At 40.3% G+C, this 21192-nt stretch overlaps 1 protein-coding gene across 1 annotated transcript; it reads left to right on the plus strand.

Moving 5' to 3' along the window:
- Positions 1-11248: 11248 nt before the first annotated feature.
- rflna (refilin A) lies at positions 11249-20270 on the plus strand. Its single transcript, XM_026322418.1, has 4 exons — positions 11249-11507; positions 11627-11976; positions 16355-16464; positions 16616-20270. The coding sequence occupies exons 2-4, from the start codon at positions 11758-11760 to the stop codon at positions 16947-16949; spliced, it is 663 nt and encodes a 220-aa protein (XP_026178203.1). The 5' UTR covers positions 11249-11507; positions 11627-11757; the 3' UTR covers positions 16950-20270.
- The last annotated feature ends 922 nt before the right edge of the window (positions 20271-21192 follow it).

Consider the following 21192-nt stretch of genomic DNA (forward strand, 5'->3'; position numbering starts at 1 on the left):
CCTCTGACGCAGATCATCGATGACCTCTGCAGTAGGCACAGCACCCTGCTCACCCAGCACCCTCCGTCACTTCAGCTTAGCTTCGTCTTAGTTTGAGCTTTGTCTTCCTTTAAGACTTTAAGTCTTTCTTCACAGGGAGACTGAGAAACAGAACATAATCATGTTGATTTCTTTTGACAGAGGCACCAAGCATGATTATAGATCTGCAGTATTGCAACTACCTTGAGTCATACGAAAATTTGGAAAGAATCACTCAATCGAACTGTTTTGGTTTTTCCACGCCATGTCAGCAGTGGCTTTGTCCTATTAGACAAATTTGTAAATGTGCTATAACACACTGGAGTCATTGTAAGCAGACATTTCAATGTAGGTGTTTTTCAATGTACTTACCTACAAAGTAAAATATTTGTATAAGACCTTGCTGCTTGCTAACATAGTATAACATAACATAGATGGATTCATGTAACACCATATGTCATTAAAAGGTTTTAAAGGCCCTGAAAACACATTTTCTTAATCAGCCTTTTACTGAGAGTAACTCGGCCATGCAGGAGTTTTCTGCCAGCGTTTTGGATATTTGATAATTTTGTCTTTGGTCCCCCCACAGGTGGAAAGACCTGAGTTGTAAAACAAACTCTGAACTCACTCTCACTTCATCAATCAATTGAAACAGTTGATGGATGTTTGCTTATGTAGTCGGGCCACTGTCAATCAAATCTCTAATGAAAAACAAATAAGGATTTTCACACAAATTTAGCTTGACTAAATATTTCATGTTGGAAAAGAAGTTTTGAATATATCAATAAACAGCTCAGAAACAATCATTTGTCATTTGTGCTAAATATGAATAAATGTCTTTCAGCATATATTAAAGCTATTTGTCTGCATATAAATGGTAATATTAGAATTGATGCATTTATTTAAAAAAAGCATATTTTAAATAATTTCCAACACTACTAAATCATTGTAAATAAAAGTAAGGACATTGTTTAAGTTACATCTGTTAATGCTACTGACTCACTTTACAAAGCATCAAGCAAATGTTTCCACTTCCAGTGCCTGTTAAAATGCTCTCATACAGTATCTTCTTACTGTTATAAACCAATACCAATACAAACAATCCCATCTTAAAGTTAGTAAAGGATTGACATAAATGGGGAGCATGCAATATGGTTTAAACATCCAGAAAGTGGACTTTGAGAACCTACTACTACAACAAATTTCCAAGGTGATGAATAATAATAATTGTTTAAATATTTATTATAAATGCTAAATAGTTTTGTTACAAAAGGCCACAAACACTCCCTGGACTGATCATTTGCTTTTGTATAAAAGTTTGTTGAGTAGAAAGAAAGTGATGATCAGTCATGTTATTATAGTGTAATCATTATAACTCTTTGTGTCAACCTTTCAAAATAAAGGCTCATCACATTTGCTTAAGCATGCAAACATCAACTTGAGCTCACACACACACACACACACACACACACACACACACACACACATACACACACACACACATATACACACACAAGATGGGGGAATTCCTTCAATAACAACTGAGGCCAAAGCAGACATGGGTGGTCCATGCTTGTCATTATAGCCCTGCAGGCAAGACGTCAAACACAAAGCACCATGGGAAACATAACCTTTCTTGATGGCAGTGCACTAGAGGTGCTGTCAGTCTGGCAGGAGACTAATCATGAACTCTGAGTAAAGCACAAGTCACATGGAGATGGGAGTTTGCTATATCAACCACCTAGAGATTAAACTATCCCCGAGGGCACAGGCAACTTCATAGAAAGAAAGCTCTGTGTTGAAAATATACTGTGGGGAATAAATCCTTCTGTCACTGAAGAGGAAGTCCCAGCTTGTTGTTCTTCCTTCAAGATGGACTGCATCACATTTGGTCTAATTTAGCAGTAATAAATATTATGTTGATGTACTGAGCACCATCACATCAATCTCAAATCACTGCATTTGATATGGTGCATTGAGCTCCGCGCTGTTCACACTCAAACCAAAACCACAGGCCCGAGCAAACACACTGAGCAAACAGGCAGGGCCATTGTCAGGTCCCGAGATTGGGCTGTGTTTATGCTTCAAAAGCACAGAGAGTGAGACAAAGGAAAGGGCCTTTTCTTGCTAAGTGTAGAGAGAAATGCATCTAAAAGAAGATGAATGGGACAAGAAACATAAACAGCTCTTGTCTTCTGTCCTCTACCCCTATTGTGACCCTTTGTTGTTTTCCTCAGCTCACTGACAAGACTGTGTTTGCTCCCCTACTGCGCCCAGTTCTCCCATTTCCTGCAAACCCTGTACACCTTGTTTAATCAATAAATAACAGAGAATTGATGCACAGACACAAAGCACATACTGTACCTCTATCCACATTTCTCTTTTCTCAGAGTGGACACTGTTGACGCCCCTGCTCCCTGGTATTTGTCTAACAAATCTATGACTCATTTGCACCATAGACTAACTATTGACTGTCTGCACACAAAGTGCACATAAAGATTTTTTGAGGATGTTCCACATGTAGAAATGATCCCTACATATTTACCTTAGCAGAATATAGATCCACATATGAACAGATAAAGATCCATACACTAAATCTGCAGCATGAATCATGTCAAAAGCCATGCTGGTGTTTACCTATTGACTATTGACACAACACTGTGAGGAAGTGAAAATGTCGTTGGAAGCGAAGGGCAGGTGAATCACTGATTACAGCTGAGAGTGGATGAGCTGCTAGCATGCAAGGCCAACAGCTGTGCAGCCTCAGGGAAGTCTCAGTAAGGAGGTCACAGAGCGAGCAGAGTCAACTGCAATGCATCAGCTCAGTCCAAAAACCAATATGGCAATGATTTATAATAAATCAAAATATATGAACAACACCTTTCTCACCCCAAGATGTTCATGCTTATCGGCATGCAGCAGTAGAGCTTATTAAATGCTATTAGTGTGCTAATACTTGGCATATAAACAATAAATGCAGTAAGCTTTTTCTTTTTTCTTGTAAGTTTCTACTGATTTGTATGTGCCAGAGGATTTCTTCCACTCACTACAGAAACCTGACTAGATCGAATTAATACTAAAATGTGGCAGGTCATAATGCTGTATGAGTTCACCAAATGCTGTATGAGTTCACCAAATACTATACTGTATGAGTTCACCAAATGCTGTATGAGTTCACCAAATACTATACTGTATGAGTTCACCAAATGCTGTATGAGTTCACCAAATACTGTATGAGTTCACCAAATACTATACTGTATGAGTTCACCAAATGCTGTATGAGTTCACCAAATACTATACTGTATGAGTTCACCAAATGCTGTATGAGTTCACCAAATACTGTATGAGTTCACCAAATACTGTATGAGTTCACCAAATGCTGTATGAGTTCACCAAATGCTGTATGAGTTCACCAAATACTGTATGAGTTCACCAAATGCTGTATGAGTTCACCAAATACTGTATGAGTTCACCAAATACTGTATGAGTTCACCAAATACTATACTGTATGAGTTCACCAAATACTGTATGAGTTCACCAAATACTGTATGAGTTCACCAAATACTGTATGAGTTCACCAAATACTGGTTGAGTTCACCAAATACTGTATGAGGTCACCAAATACTGTATGAGGTCACCAAATACTATACTGTATAAGTTCACCAAATGCTGTATGAGTTCACCAAATACTGTATGAGTTCACCAAATACTGTATGAGTTAACCAAATACTGGTTGAGTTCACCAAATACTGTATGAGTTCACCAAATACTGTATGAGTTCACCAAATACTGTATGAGCTCACCAAATACTGTATGAGCTCACCAAATATTGTGAGTTCACCAAATACTGTATGAGCTCACCAAATACTGTATGAGCTCACCAAATACTGGTTGAGTTCACCAAATACTGGTTGAGTTCACCAAATACTGGTTGAGTTCACCAAATACTATATGAGTTCACCAAATACTGTTTGAGTTCACCAAATACTGTATGAGTTCACCAAATACTGTATGAGTTCACCAAATACTGTATGAGTTCACCAAATACTGTATGAGTTCACCAAATACTGTATGAGTTCACCAAATGCTGTATGAGTTCACCAAATACTGTATGAGTTCACCAAATACTGTATGAGGTCACCAAATACTATACTTTATAAGTTCACCAAATGCTGTATGAGTTCACCAAATACTGTATGAGCTCACCAAATAGTGAGTTCACCAAATACTGTATGAGTTCACCAAATACTGTATGAGTTCTCCAAATACTGTATGAGCTCACCAAATACTGTATGAGCTCACCAAATATTGTGAGTTCACCAAATACTGTATGAGTTCACCAAATACTGTATGAGCTCACCAAATACTGTATGAGCTCACCAAATACTGGTTGAGTTCACCAAATACTGGTTGAGTTCACCAAATACTATATGAGTTCACCAAATACTGTATGAGCTCACCAAATATTGTATGAGTTCACCAAGTACTATACTGTATGAGTTCACCAAATGCTGTATGAGTTCACCAAATACTGTATGAGTTAACCAAATACTGGTTGAGTTCACCAAATACTGTATGAGTTAACCAAATACTGGTTGAGTTCACCAAATACTGTATGAGTTAACCAAATACTGGTTGAGTTCACCAAATACTGTATGAGTTAACCAAATACTGGTTGAGTTAACCAAATACTGTATGAGTTAACCAAATACTGGTTGAGTTCACCAAATACTGTATGAGTTAACCAAATACTGTATGAGTTAACCAAATACTGGTTGAGTTCACCAAATACTGTATGAGTTCACCAAATACTGTATGAGTTAACCAAATACTGGTTGAGTTCACCAAATACTGTATGAGTTCACCAAATACTGTATGAGTTCACCAAATACTGGTTGAGTTCACCAAATACTATATGAGTTCACCAAATACTGTTTGAGTTCACCAAATACTGTATGAGTTCACCAAATGCTGTATGAGTTCACCAAATACTGTATGAGTTCACCAAATACTGTATGAGTTCACCAAATACTGTATGAGTTCACCAAATGCTGTATGAGTTCACCAAATACTGTATGAGTTCACCAAATACTGTATGAGGTCACCAAATACTATACTTTATAAGTTCACCAAATGCTGTATGAGTTCACCAAATACTGTATGAGCTCACCAAATAGTGAGTTCACCAAATACTGTATGAGTTCACCAAATACTGTATGAGTTCTCCAAATACTGTATGAGCTCACCAAATACTGTATGAGCTCACCAAATATTGTGAGTTCACCAAATACTGTATGAGTTCACCAAATACTGTATGAGCTCACCAAATACTGTATGAGCTCACCAAATACTGGTTGAGTTCACCAAATACTGGTTGAGTTCACCAAATACTATATGAGTTCACCAAATACTGTATGAGCTCACCAAATATTGTATGAGTTCACCAAGTACTATACTGTATGAGTTCACCAAATGCTGTATGAGTTCACCAAATACTGTATGAGTTAACCAAATACTGGTTGAGTTCACCAAATACTGTATGAGTTAACCAAATACTGGTTGAGTTCACCAAATACTGTATGAGTTAACCAAATACTGGTTGAGTTCACCAAATACTGTATGAGTTAACCAAATACTGGTTGAGTTAACCAAATACTGTATGAGTTAACCAAATACTGGTTGAGTTCACCAAATACTGTATGAGTTAACCAAATACTGTATGAGTTAACCAAATACTGGTTGAGTTCACCAAATACTGTATGAGTTCACCAAATACTGTATGAGTTAACCAAATACTGGTTGAGTTCACCAAATACTGTATGAGTTCACCAAATACTGTATGAGTTCACCAAATGCATGTTAGAAACAAAATAATGAAGATCATTACTCATTTACACATCACTTTTAAAGCAACATTATGGTTGTCCTCAAGTCATTTGCTTTACATTAATCAAATGTGCATCATCACAGGTTTCTCAATATACTCGTATGAGAGCCATTTTATAGGCAGCCATTTAGTAGTATTTTTCAGAGCTACTATGAATGGTAATGTTGTGATTGTTGACAGTGTTGAACCATCTATCTCTATGGAAAAAGAGATTAGAAGGGAAAGGCTTAAAAGAGGCTTAGTGGTGATAGAGTGGCAGTTGCAGGTCTCCACACATTAAAACCAGATGCAGCCAGGCTCCAGAGAGGTGAGGTGCATTATGGATTGAACTTTGTGGTCTGGACGGCATGTCTGCCCGGCTCATCCATTATCAAGTCAAAGCATGTTCCTACTTCTTTTGCAAACAGGTCAAACCGAAAACAGCAGAAGTGCTTGGGTCACATGAGAACGCTGAACAAGTGGCTAGTGTTTATGTGTATATTGTGTGAAAAGCAAACTGGAGAATGGTCACCTATCTGCAAGATGGACAAGATTCATGGCTGGGAGTCTGAAGAAGAGCGTTGTGTGTGGAAACCACAGTGACGTCCCTGCCATCTCAAAACAAGCTCCCTGCCGGGACCGGCCTGTCTGTGGTTTGTTTATATTGAGAGCTTAGCCAGACAGCATGTGCACACAGCGACATGCATGGCACACTGCACACCTCTAGAAAATATCTATACCTCGCGCTAAAACGCAGACTTGAAAAATTGGTCATGGAGGTGAAATTAATCTACCTCTGTTTGTTTGTCTCACTCACTCTCTTGCATGCAAACAAACATACCCACACCTGTATTACCCCTGCTCTTTTCCAGACCCAGTTCGCACAGCTGGCTTGGCAACGTTATGTGAATGCAGTGAGACAGAGCCAAAGTTCTGCAGATGAGGAATGTGTGTGTGTGTGTGTGTGTGGTGTGTGTGTGCGTGTGTGTGCGTGTGTGTGTGTGTGTGTGTGTGTGTGCCTGTGAGAGAGTGAATTTCTACATATGCATACAAACATGCATGTGTACTTATGTTTTTTAAAGGTGTGTGTTTGGTTTTACTCAAATTGGAGAGTAAAAACTGGGTCTCTGCCTTCCTGCTCAAAAAAATAATAATAATTTAATGTTAGAATGACACCCTGGTTTAAGGGTAGGGTTAAGCGTATAGTGGTTATAGTTAAGGTTATGGTTAAGGTAAGTCTCCTGGAAAACAAATAAAATCGCCACAGGAAATGGAAACAAGTGTGTGTGTGTGTGTGTGTGTGTGTGTGTGTGTGTGTGTGTGTGTGGGTGTGTGTGTGTGTGTGTGTGTGTGTGTGTTTGTGTGTGTGTGTGTGTGTGTGTGTGTGTGTGTGTGTATGCATGCACGCATGTGTGTCTGTGTTTGCCTTGTGAGGGGGAAGGATGATGGAGCACTAAAAGTGAATCATCAGCAGACGACTTGGCAGTCCTCCCTCCTCGGTGTCTGTCTCAAAGCCGCCTGGAATCACAAACCTCTCAGGAGCAGATTCCTGATTGCAGAACTTCATTAACTCCCACATAATAGGGGCAGCGTTTTGCCGAATGGTTCCATAATATTCCAGACTGACCATCAATAATGAAATGGTCATAGATATGATGTACATTGTCAAAGTTTCTTCTAGAATGAATGAGAAGGATTTGATGGTGAGACATACCCAAAATGAATGATCACAGTGTTTCAAAGAATAATTAATGTACCTGAACCTATGATGGATGAGAAGGCATGGAGAAAACATTAAAGGAGGAGTTTTTGTTTTTTTTTTTGCTAATTGAGTAAAACCCAAAGTCATACACGCTGACATACACACACACACACACACACAATGAAAATTATACAACAGACATAAAAGATTCCCAGGTGAGTCTCTCTGCATGTGAAATGAAGGAGTCACATGTGAACCAGATGTTGTCATATGGAACAGTGGAAATGTTAACATATAAAATAAAACTGCATGTTAAAACCAACAGATGTCGAGCACATGCTTTGAATAACTATGAAGGTTATAAGGTGATATTTTGTAAACACATATTTCATTCATTGATAAACAGCAGTAGTATCTTCATAGTAAAAAAGACATATTTTTGGGACTATGGATTAAGATGTTTTGCTATGCACTCAGCTTTGGGTATATTTATCAGGGTTGCCTCAGAGATTTATCCATTCACAAAGATGCACTGTAAGATGAATGGATTGGGGTCCTGACAACTTTATTTAGCATACACTAGTATTTCCTTAAAGGAATGGATTATTTTTCAGGTATTTGGTCCAAAGAATTGGACAAAATACAACTTGATACTCCATCCATCCATCCACTTTCCACCATTTATCCAGGAGTGACAGCAGATTCAGTGAGGTGGTCCAGATGTCCCTCTCCCTAGCAACAATTTCCATTCCCAAGTCATTGTCAGGCCAAAATGAGATATATAATCTCTCCAGCATCTTCTAGGTCTCCTGAGGGTAGGATGTGCCCAGACAACCTCCAATGGATGTTTTCTAGGAGGCGTTGGAATCAACTTGATACTAAACGTTATTAATAAGGTACTGTGGTACAATAAATAAAAAGTTACGGTATCACCAAAGTTATTAAAATAAATAAATGTCACCGGCTTTAAATAATCCAGCCATATATCACCTAACACTTATCCTGGCACATCCAGGGTCATAGGAGGCTGGAGCCAGTCCCAGTTTACACTGAGTGGGAGGTGGGGTAGGGACTGGACAGATCACTAGTCTATCAATGGGCTGACACATAAGCACTCACATTCACACCTATGTGCAATCTAGAGTCACCAATTAGCCTAGCCCTAAAAAAGAATGTCTTTGGACTGTGGGAGGAAGATGGAGTACCTGGAGAAAACCCACGCAGGCACAGGCAGAACATGCAAACTCCAGACAGAAATGCCCCTGGGTTGATCAGGATTCAAACCCAGAACCATTTTGCTCTGAGGCAACAGTGCTAACCACCAAACCCCAGTGCTTTAAATCATGTTTTTTAAAAGTCGACTGCAACTTATAGGGTTGTCCCTCACTGAGGCTAAATAACTCTTCCCACTGGCATGCACACAGACATGCCTACAACAAAAAATAGGCTCATCATCTGTGGCTCTGTATTTTATTGCTAATCTGTACCAGATCTTCAAACTAATCCCTCGCATGCCTGAGTATCAACATGATGTGCTCTTTAAGATGGACATGATGACACAAAAACACACCTGACTCTGGGAGCGCCAGTAAAACTCCCAGCGCCACTCCACAGCTTCCTGCTGTGGCTTCCAAACAATAACACAGAGGAGGGAAAACAATTCTCAGCAAACTAGATTACAGCTGCACAAGCTTAACAGGCATGCCATTAAGTACACCTTCCAGACAACAAAGGCGAACATGAAGTTATCTGAGTGTTTTATGAGACCTGGAAAAACAAAACAAAACAAAACAAAAACATCATGCATGATTTCCCTGCAATCTGTGGTAATCATCATGGAGAGCTGCTGGACCATCAAAGATACAATCAACTACTTAAGACACACAGTCAGCTCTGTGCAGCTCCACACTGGCTCTTATTTATGCTCTGATTTTGCTTTTGGCAAAGGTGCCGTTAGTAAGAGTAACTGTACGAAGAGAGAATGCAGACGTGGAGAAAACCATCAACAAGCATTCAGTTCTTTCTCCTGTGCCTGCTGTAATGACTGCTGTCTGCTTATTTGCCCACTGAAGTCTGTTTTGTCTACTGTGTGTGTGTGTGTGTGTGTGTGTGTCTACAACATACACTCAATTAGTAACTGGTGGATGCACTGTGTTTCCACCCATCTCCACCCAGTCCTGAAATACACCAGGCAGGATGGTTACTGAGACATATACACACACAGGCCTTATGAAAAATAACTGTAGTAAGCCTTAATAATCCTTTCACTCACTAAATAATTTCTGAACCAAAACAAATTTCTCCACAAAGACAGCTGGCTGGTTGACATCAGGGGGTTTCTCACACAGCAGCTTTACACACGAATAACACTAGATCACTTTTTTATTATTTGTGGAAAATGTATTTGGATATGTTTCCTGATTAGAAAACGTTCTGGATTTTCTTTATCCAGCTAATCCTCTGTAGTCATGAGATATGCTCTAGGCCTGAGTAAAACATGTTCACCTAAGAAAGGTATTAATGCACCTGAACCTAATAGTCATCTTTACGCAGATGATACAGTTTTGTATAGCTGTGGAGTGTCTCTCTTGGGTGCACTTTAAAAACAACCTGCCTGTAATATTTTACAGTCTCAGACAACAAATGCAAACACATGGACATAGAAACTCAGTCACACAGTCACTGCTCTTCCTTTCTAATATATTTTTAATGTAAGAGTTTTTGTAAGGGTAAGATGAATGTCTTTCTTTCAGGAAACATAATGAAAGCCTTTTGAACATACTGAGTTGTTCTTGCAGTCATTATATCAGGCCTTCATGTTTTATGCTCTAGTTATTCAAAATCATCTGCAAAAGAAATCAAAATGGATTTATCTATCTGGAGCAATTCAAAAGGACTGTAAATTATATGATAAATGACCCCTTTGTTAGTTCTGAGCTTACATTTAGTTTTCTTTTAATATTCACTGCTTTAAATGTTGTTAGGACTGATTGTTACTCTTTCATCAATTTTCTGGTCTTGTGTTGTTTTGTCAGCGCCTTCTGTTGCAGTAGTCTCAGACAGGGCTGCCTTGCACTAGGGCCTTTCCACCTTTGTGGGACTTGGTCAGATAATCAACATTATTAATATATATATATATATATATATATATATATATATATATATATATATATATATATATATATATATATATGTATATATTAATAATGATACTAAAAGTTCACCTAATAGACCCAATGGTTGCATAGATCAATTAGAAATCCTAAAGCCTTAACACCACTAATTACTGCTAATTGCTAATTGATATCAACATTGTGAAATGTCTTAAGTAAATAACTTACTGTTTACCATTTATCACTCTTGTTATAATTTGCTACTATTGGTGCGCTGGCTATTATTAATATGTAATGACTAACTAACTAACAGGTAGTTCTAAATATTCATCAGCAGCTCCACAAGGTAGTGATCCGGATACGCTGCTCTGGGGCATTTAAACTGAAGTGTACTCTACAGCAGGAGCAACGAGGACATGTTCACCCCTGTCGGTTGTACATGGAAGTGATCCAGATCATGTGGGCTGGACTGGATCCAGTTGCAAAAAAAAAAAAAAAAAAAAAAAAAAAGCCTGGCAGGATCATTAAGACAGAGCTACAGAGTGGAGAGGGCGCACACACATAAACACACTCACACAGCCACAGCAGAGCAGAGTAGTGCAGCTCTCATCCACATCGGTGCCAGACGCACGGTCGACTTTTGGTTTTTTGCGCCATTTCTACTACGTTTTTCTTTAGCATTTTAAATTAAGAATAGTTCAACGTTGGCTCGGTGTCAAGATTTAAGTTTTCAGAGTGTGATCCTGATTTTTTCACGCCTACTTGGAATATCTTTCGGGAGTAAAGGTGGATACTTCACGACGCGCAGGTACAGTAAAGTTTGAAGAGAAATAAAGGCTGACTCATATGACTCTGGAGTTTTGTCCACATTTTATGGGCGATGGTTGAATGCCATTTCCTGATTTTTCTCCTCTTCTCTGCTTGCAGTAGTCATCTTTAAAAAGTTGGCCCAAGATTATTTCTTTCCGACCCAGGAGCAGCTCGGAGCGCATCAGAAAAAAAATAACTTTTCAGTGCGACTTTGTCTAGGGCGCTTCTCGAATTGAGCCGTCCCCGCAATGGTGGGGCACCTACATTTACAAGCGATGGATGACAGCCTAAAAGGAAAGAACCGGGAAGGACTGCTCGACAGTCCGGATTCGGGGTTGCCCCCCAGTCCCAGTCCGCCCTTCTGCTCACTCTCCCCGGGTCTGATCGAGTCGCGCTCCGGCAGCTGCACGACGCCCGTCGAAAGCCACCATGGATATTATAAAAAGGAAAGCAGAGAAGGCAAACTGGTAAGAAACACATCGCTGCATTAAACTTATGATCTGAAACAAACGTGTCACCTGAAAGAGGTGACTCGGTCTCTTTTGCAGGCAGTCAGCTCATTGACACCCTCAATTAAAGGACACAAAGACCTAATGGCCAAATAATGACGCTGCTGTGAAAGACACTGAAAATCTGAGAGCGTTTTAGTTTTGGCCAGAAACAGATTTCACTTCAGTCCCACTCACACGACATCTGGAAGCTCTCTGGCTCTGAATTCCTTAGTTGCAAACGTCTGAGGCTGCGCTCATGCTGGAGATGCCACCGGCCCTCACTAATCCGGTAAAACTCGTCCTTTTCACTGTGGTGCAGCACCTGGCCCCTAACTACGTGTTGTCACAAGGGTCAGTGAGTTGATTAGGCCCAGTTGGGTTTCCAAACTGGGGTCCAGGGACTCCCAAGGGTCCTTGCCAGGATTCCAGGGGCTTCCAGCAAAATGACAGCATGCCTCATAACACTTGTCACTTCAGTCAGTAATGGATCTGAGTGAAGGTGTGTACATTGTGAGGATGACTGGTGTGATTTGGTTTGTCTCTCCACAGATGGTAGAAATGTTGTCTGTGCTGGATTAACATGGGAAAGAGTTTGGCTCTGAGATCTGTCGTGTCGGCCTCTGTTGAACCACTTGAAACGCGCAAAAAGGAGAATCAGTCCCTCCCAACCCGTGAGCCTTGAAAGTGAATGTTCAGTGCTATATGTGGGACAGGTTGCATGTGTTGCAGCGTGGGGAACAGGCTTTGCTCGGTAAAATACATACATATAACATATTTTATGATAAAAAGCAGCAAAGAGACAAAAATCATTTTTGTGTTCATAGAATTTGAATTTCATGTTTTTGACTCATTTCCTGGCCCCTCTGGTTAACAGACAACCCCTGGTGTGGTCCCAACCCCCATTTTGGGAACCTCCATATCAGGCAGTCATCTAATTTATGGGACATTACTGTGACTCTGGTCCGACTACCTTGCTGTTAACTTAAGTAATGATGTTTGAAAATCATGTGATGACTAACTTTTGTTCATATTTCTTTAGTTTGTTACGTGTTGACCTTCTCGTATCCTGCTCAGTCTGTAAATATCAACAGGCTTAAGTTACTAAAATCGAGATGTATCAAAGTAAAGTTGCAGGGTATCAGAGAACGCTATCAAATGTATTAATCTGAGCCTCAAAATGAATAAAAAAATCAATTATTCCTTAGATTGAAAATATGTGGGAATCTGGAGGAGAGTGTCTTGTTTGATTTACTGAAGCCCAGTGCACCATGTGTGTGGATGTGGTAGCATTAGAAACAGATCCTGCTGTTTTGGCTGTGTCAGTGATCGAAGGTAAGGCACCTGTGTCCCTGCTGATAATAATACTAGTAGCTACTGCAGTTCAGGCTCAGACAGGTAAGCCCAGTCCACCTGAGTAAGCCCAGTCCACATGAGTAAGCCCAGTCCACATGAACTCTGGAGCGCACAGGTTTTATGTGAAATTGCATAGATGCTGCAGTTGCTCCACAGGTGTACATTAGACTGTGCATGAGGGTTAATGAACCAGGCAGTGCAGCCTATAACAATGTTAGTAAGTATTTACCTGAGGCCAGTCCAACTAAAAATACCATCATGCTTTAAATAGCTTCCATAGAGACTGAGATTTATTCCAACTGATCCATTTTCTACTCTTTTGGACAACAAATGCATTCTTGACAGGTTCTGCAGTGACTTGTCTGTCACTCATGACAAGGCAGATTTGATTGAAATAATTTCCAGGTCACTCCCAGATTCAGAAGTCTTAAGAGCATGTCTGCGCAGGTCGGAGTGGCTTTAAAGTGTCTGAAGCAGGCCTCAGAAATGCAGCACTGCATCCTGGGAGTTTGTGTGACATTTTGCTGAGGCTTGAAAAAAGAAGATTTAGATCCTCTAATTGTCTGGTTTTCTTTTTAGAGATCAGACCTGATAGGGGCTGTTATTGCCTGTGTTTCTAATCCCATCCATGGGCCTGTGTGTATGGAAAGAATCAAATTTTTCCATCAGAATGTTTTTTTTTTTGTTTTTGTTTTTTTTTTTTTTTTTTTTTTTTGTGTTTCCGTACACGTCTGGTAGCACAACGAGCGGAGGCATTCATGTTCTCATTTTTTTCTCTTTCAACATCTATTTTTGTGTTGTTTTTGTGTGCCATCTAAGAACAATCCTCCAAGTTCTATTTTGAGGAGCAGGGGCTTGTTAAAGTGGCTGTGGGCCATTGCATAAGTGCTTGATGACCTCTCACTTCTAAATTAAACATGGATCCACGCTGACCCGGCCCGTCTGTTTTCAATCTTGGTTCAAATTTTTGCAGATGCAGGACAGTCATAAGTGTATCGTATAACTGCATCTCCTAATGAGAAAACTTAAAATGGAGACTAGATGTATGAAAAAAGCAAGTGTGACAATGTGGAGTGTTTCAGAGCTGGATAAGGTTGTGTACACAGTCAGTTCAAGGAAGTGGATCAACTGTCTGTGGATTAACCAGAAGGCCAGACAGGAGGCAGATCTTATGACTTCTTCTAAATCTGCTTCACTGCTGATACAGACGCTCTCACATCAGTGTCTATCCAAACATAGGAAGTCAAGTCAGAAGCTTCACTTCACCAAATGTGTGTTTGAGTTGGCGTTGTTCTCAGCAGCTCTGCATTGTGCATTGTACATTGTGTGGGCTGCTCAGCTGCAGACTATTTTTCCTGGGCAGTAATGTGCTTCCGGGGGGGTAATGCTTTGTGTACATACTGGGTGATCCACTGCCTGGAGGTGACCTACCCTCCATTTCTGAGTGTTTGCTTCGCAGAAGTTGCCAGAACACACCGTGGAGAAATACCTGGGATGCTCTCCATGCTGGAGCAGCACAGGACAGACAATCACGTTGACTTGCAGTGATTCCAGTTTATTCCAGAAAATGAACAGTCTGCAGATTCATACTTTTTGAGTCCTGCATTGTAAAACTAGCAGCTGCGTGAGTTCGGTTGCAGCGCAGTGTGTGGTGATGATCGCAGAGTGTAGGTTAGACAAGCTTCACGCAGCGACCTGCTCTGCCCTTGGCCCGTTCTTGTCCGTCCCCTGTGGTGGCATTTGGGCTTAACTGCTGCCAAACCACAGCATGTGACAGGCTCTCCGGTGTAATGTGAGAGGAGCCGGGGCTGAGGTACCGCTGGATTCAGACTGGTCAGTTATGGTCAATTACAACCTTGAGACTATTAGTGCTTCTGATTGGTGCAGCTCTGTTTGTCCCTCAGGGCTTCAGAGATTTAGCGTCTGTACACAAACAGACCTACATGGTCCATGCAGTTGGCCACATTGTGTCTAACTTGTGTCATCAGCAGCTCATGGGGGAACTTCAATCATTTGGTGTTGAACCATTTAGTAAAATTCCTGTGTCCTGCACTGCTCACTACATTATTGATACTGAAACTATTAGAGCTGAAACAATCAGTCCATGGAATGACTGAAAAAAAAAAAAAACTATTATTGGCACCTCCAATTAAACTCCGGTCAGCTAATGGATTTGTTCTGTAGATTATGTTGCAGAGATCAGCAGAGAATGTCTCAGTTTGGTTATTTGTCTGTGAATGTGGCTTAAGCAGGAAGTGACAATGGCCACGCTTGATGAGGCACATGAGAGATGCCTTCACATATCCACACTTGAAAATATGAACCGACAAAAATCACAAAAACTCACAAGAACCAAGAAGTATGACAAAGCCAAAACATGTAGGAATACAGGCTGGTTGTCAGACAACTTCTAAGTCCCGATAAGACCTCTGGCATCCATGTGGGTAAAAGAGAATCCCTGACTATCCCCTCATTATCATTTTCAGCATCATCCCCATTTAGCCTGACTACCCAGCTGCTACAGGGACAAACTTCTTGGAAGTGAATTTCACATTTCTACTACTGTAGGCCCCAAAATCTGTAAGGCTACACACACACACACACACACACACAGGCTATGTCTGGGTCACACAGGTCTATCCAGCCTGAACTGCGGTGAAAGCTTGTGAAAGAGAGACAGACCACCAACACTTCATTTGGCTGGACCCACACAGTGTAATTGTCTGGATTAAAATGGAAGTGTTGGCCTGACCACTGTGCCTCTTGTCTAATTGCTGTTGAAGTAATAGCTGGACCACTGAAAAGGCAAGTTCCGATGATGGAGGATGGAGGACTGTGCTTTCCTGGGGAATTTGGGGACAACAGTGTTTTTCATTTGGGTTGCTGGCTCTGCTGAAACCCCAACCATGCTGGGATCTTTTATTGGACTTCCTTGAACGGATGCATTGGCAGTTCAAGGCTGTTTTAGTGACACTCTGATTCTTGTGTTTTCTGTGCACAGCTGCCCTACCTGCTGCTGAACTCTACAGGAACAGACCCAAAGACTCGCATGTACCCTGTGTTCTTCGGAGAAAGCATCGAGGTCAACCCGAAACCAGAGCAGGAAATCAAGTGAGAGAACCCTGACACATAATGGCTCAATCCTGTTGACACTAAGGAGTTTAGTTCATTTATTTTGATCAATGATCTCTTGTCAACACTGCCACCTAGTGATCATTTTTAATCATTGTGTGCTTAAGAGCTGTCAACTTCTCCTTTCCAGGTGCAACTCGGAGGTCAAGTACGACTCAGACAAGCATTACCGTGACCAGGTTAACTGTGCCCCCGTTCCCACGGCAACCTCCTTCAGCGAGACAGTGGTGGCAGTGCGGAACTGCACTTGGAGGAGCTACAAGTCCCAGGTGTACCTGGAGCCACGGCAGAGGCCCATCAGCTACCAGAGCACCACCATCATCTACCCAAAACACGCCAAGAACACTTACCGCACCACGCTCAACTACAACCCCACAAGCTCCCGCCGCTGGTTTGTCTCGACGGTGCAGCTGGAGTCAAGTGAGGACACTAGTCCCTGTATCATCTACACAGAGGACCTGTAGAGCCCAGACCAGGCCAGCCCACGCAGGGCAAAGAGGGCTACCTGGTGATTATCTTGTTAAATATTTCTGGAAGGCTGATAATGAAAGGGAAATACTTCACGAGCCCCTAAAAACCTGCTCTGTTAATCTTTACTCGCCATGGAGGGAACTCTGGGAATCCGTTAGTGACATTTGATCTGAGTGTATTTAGACTTTCTACTGATGCAGTCTTTAAAAAGGGAGTTGGTACCCTGGCAGTTTAAAGCTGCACTTCAATGGTTAATGTCTTATTTAATACAAGAGTTGACAAATTGGTGGCCTTTGCTCTCCTTCAGGTTGGACTGTGACCTCAGAGAAGCTCCTGATCAGATCGTAGGTATCTGTGTGTGTAGAGAAGATGGCACGTGTCATGGATTTCAGCCGAGCCTGCGCAAACCCAGCCACACCAATGCAAAGCTTTTTAATATGGCTTTATTGCACTTGTTTTCATATATCACAGCCCTCTCGCTGGGTTTAACATCACAGGGGGGAATTTTGGTACTGCGTTTGAAGAAATTGGACCAAAGATAGTTTGAACGATTGATCTCTTTGTAATAACTCCACACACACTGACACAGAGCACTTGCTTTTGTTTCACATCTTCAATTAAAGCACATTAGAACATTAGCTCATCATGTTCGATAAAGAATTTAGCTGCACATTTCAAGGTGTCCTACAGTGGTCTGTGGACTCAAGACTGAAGTCCAGTCAAAAGAAGGATCACAGTACAATAACACAAGTCGGCCTTGAGAATATTTGAAACGTAAACCTCATTGGATCACTGCAGTTTTGTTTAAAGTGTGGAGCTAAATGTTAATATCAGAGTTATTAATGTTTTTTTCGTAAAGATGTTCTTATTTGGTCCAGGAAGTGCTGAGCAATCAATGTTAAAGTTGAGGACAAACATATCCTCAGTTATTAATTAAGAATTTAACGCTTCAGATTTCAGTTAATCTGCTTTACCGGGACTATTTAGGTGTAGGACCACATCCTCTGTAGTTACAAGATGATTGAGAATGTGCTTGTGTGTTTTCAGGGCCTTTAAACATGGGGTCAGTCCGTGTAGGGCTGGTTCTTTTCAGTGAGTTTAACCACGTGTTTTTATTCTGCCAGACGGTGGATCTTATCTCTGATGCAGCAGCACTCACCCATACTGCTCCATGCAGTGTTAGCCTTTTAAAACTAAAGGCAACTCATTTTGGTTGCACCAGCTATTTATAAATCTAACACTTTAGTGTCTGAGTTAAAGTTATAGTCTCCCAGTTTAGTGCAGGGCACTGGAAGAAGCCCCTAAAGGAAACGTGTCAGGATCCAGTGTGTGACCTTCCACATTGCAAGTCGTGTTCAGAAACACTCACACTTTGGAAAACAGGGCCAAAAATATTTATTTTCATTGAGTGGAGTGAAAATGTAAGCATCCAGATGGTCAGAGCAGTCTTTGTGGACTCCACAGTTCTTCTCTCAGCACCCTGCAGCTGTTATAACCAAAGACCGAACAACTGCAGACATGTGCAAACTAGCAATTTGAATGTCAGTGGAGAAGCTGATTCAGCACCTGTAATTTACTAATGTGCCATTACCACATAGATGACCTAATTAAACATCATATTGAGCAGGAAGAGTGAAAATATAGCAAACAATTTGCCCACATGTCCAGCAGAAAAACAGCAAACTGTGTCCGTCCTTATATCCTTCAAATCCCAGAAGTCTCTCCGTCCAGAAAGCAGCAACTGTGTTTACATGATCACACATGAGCTGATCACAGCTCCTCCTTTTCAACTTTTGTTCTTCTGACTTTCTCCTCCTTGCTTTGTTAGCTGTGTAAGTGGTGGAGTTAGTATTGTTCATCCATCGCTCCCTTTTGCTGTGTATTTCCCGACTGGCTGAAAGTCTCCAGCCCGTCTGCTCAGCCACCTGGGGTTTGTGGAGAAAAATGTTATTGAATATGACAAAACTATACCTCTAACTAATCTTAGCATCAAACTAGTGACTTATTAAATCATATCACAACATTAAAACTAAGCTAGCCAAGTTAAAATCTGTAAGTTAACGTCCAAATATTCTGGTTTTGGGGGGCAAACAATATATTAAGCTTGACTACTAATCATTTGTGATTTTTATTTTGTTTACAGTGAAAAAAATATGCATTTTCCAGTGTTAATGTTAGTATTAATGCAGTAGTTAGTAGATTATTCTAACCTAATGTTAATTGGTCAGGTTAGTATGATAACTAAGTGTAACTAATTTGCAGTTTGCAGATGTTACTTTACTGGAAGTGAATTTGAAGTCTGAAGTGTCAGGTTAGATGTTTAAAATATTTTATTATTTGAAATATTTCACCTGACACACCAAACAGGCCACATGTTAACAGGCTAATGTCAGCTAGTTAACACTACACCTGTAGTTACTGTGTGTACACAGCAGAGCTAATAACCAACTAAACACTTTTGTCATTACAAGGCTTCAACTTTACAAATAGCTGGTGCAACTGGGTGTTTTGAATTGAAATCAAGTGCCACACTGGGCAATTTACAAAAGCATGAAACTTTTCCGATGTTATAAACACCACATTAGATTTCCCTTTTGAAGATGTAAGATAGATTTTTAATGAGCATTTTCATGACTTCTTTATGTGTCTGCCGTATGTATACATTTAGATTATTGAATATGGCAAATATTGAAACTTCAGGCGTTACCTCAAATCTTCTTAGGTATCAGTTTTATTGCATTGCAAATATGTATTCCCGATTTTCAGTTGAGCTCTTGAGCTTGCGATCTTATTTTATTTTATGGTTTTTAAATACCCGGCAGGTAAGTGTGGAGTAGAAAGGGCGCGGAGGGCACGAAGCTGAGGCAGTGCATCAGTACTGGCGTTTTAATAAGGGAAGAGTAAGTAACAATCCAAAGAGCAAGAGAGACAACATGCAAAGGTCAGATAAAGAAAACATCTGAGATGAGGAAATTGTTATTGAAATGGGTTTTTATTCAAAACAGTAAAGTGACCGGCAGGATGGTGGAGAGATTTTCTATGTGTCGATGGTCTGTGAAATGTCAGAGAATGATGAAAGTTGGTGGGTGTCAAATTTAATACATTGGTGGATTTACATGATACTTTTGTGTTTTCTAACACTTGATTTTGTTACTGTAAAATATTTTCCTGTTGTATATGTGGCATTGAGGCACTTCATAATTCTCTTTATATTTTTGTACGTCAATCATTGTTTGTGTTCTGATCAAAGAAAATTATTTAAAAAGATGTATATCCTAATTGAATAATAATTAAAAAAAAAACAACAACAACAACAACAAAAAAAACTTCCCAAACCCTGATTCTGTTGTTTTGGGTACATGTGTTCTTAATGAAATCATTTCATTAAGCATAACGTAAGACAAACACTGATGCTTTCTCATAGAGTTAAGAAGATGGATCAGTATTTGTTAATAGTGCAAAACCTTCCTGAAACCTAAACCACAAACTTAAAACATTCATCCATCATCTATACCCACTTATTCCTATTTAGGGTCACAGGGATCTGCTGGAGCCTATCCCAGGTCTCTCTGGGTGAAAGGCAGGGGTCCACCCTGGACAGGTCACGTGTCAAACAAAAAACAGAATTATGTAAAATGCAATCTGATTAGAATTTAAAATTGTTGAAAATAGATTTTCTTTTCGCAGAAGTCTTGATGAATAAGGAGCCGTAGCGCTCTATATCATTTGGACTTTCTGTGTGTTGGCATTGTAAGAAATACTAAGAAAGAAATACTCTTGTCCATAGTAAAATCATTGATGTCGGCTCCTAAATTTCTGTAAGTGGTTTTCACATCTAGGTACAATAAGAGTTTATAAACTGACATGCTGGTCTTCCTGCAGCCGGTGTTTCTCTCATCATTTAATGCCTCATCTGTCTCTCTCCAGCTGGATGAACCTGAGGCAGCAAACGGGCCTCACCACACTCTTACAATTACTAAGACCTCATTTATTCAGAATCAGAATCAGAAAGAGCTTTTTATTTCATTCAACTATGTTGGTTTGTCTGATCAGTTAAAACAGAAGAAACACATTTAGCTGTAAAAATCAGTGGATTAAATTGCCCTTTTCCAGACTGTAACTGATGTTATAAAAGCTTCCACTTGATTTGTCAGTGCATGAAATAATCTTTTCAAAATGCTCAATATAATAAGTAAAGTTACAGGACTGAATATTAATTCTCAGCAAACTTCTTAG

The sequence above is a fragment of the Mastacembelus armatus genome, chromosome 9 (assembly GCF_900324485.2).
Source record: "Mastacembelus armatus chromosome 9, fMasArm1.2, whole genome shotgun sequence".
Lineage (NCBI taxonomy): Eukaryota > Metazoa > Chordata > Actinopteri > Synbranchiformes > Mastacembelidae > Mastacembelus > Mastacembelus armatus.

Coding starts and splice junctions, on each gene's coding strand:
- rflna (XM_026322418.1), top strand. CDS start 11,758: ATGGTGGGGCACCTACATTTACAAGCGATGGATGACAGCCTAAAAGGA. Junction 11,977..16,354: donor AAAGCAGAGAAGGCAAACTG/GTAAGAAACACA, acceptor TTCTGTGCACAG/CTGCCCTACCTGCTGCTGAA. Junction 16,465..16,615: donor AAACCAGAGCAGGAAATCAA/GTGAGAGAACCC, acceptor TCTCCTTTCCAG/GTGCAACTCGGAGGTCAAGT.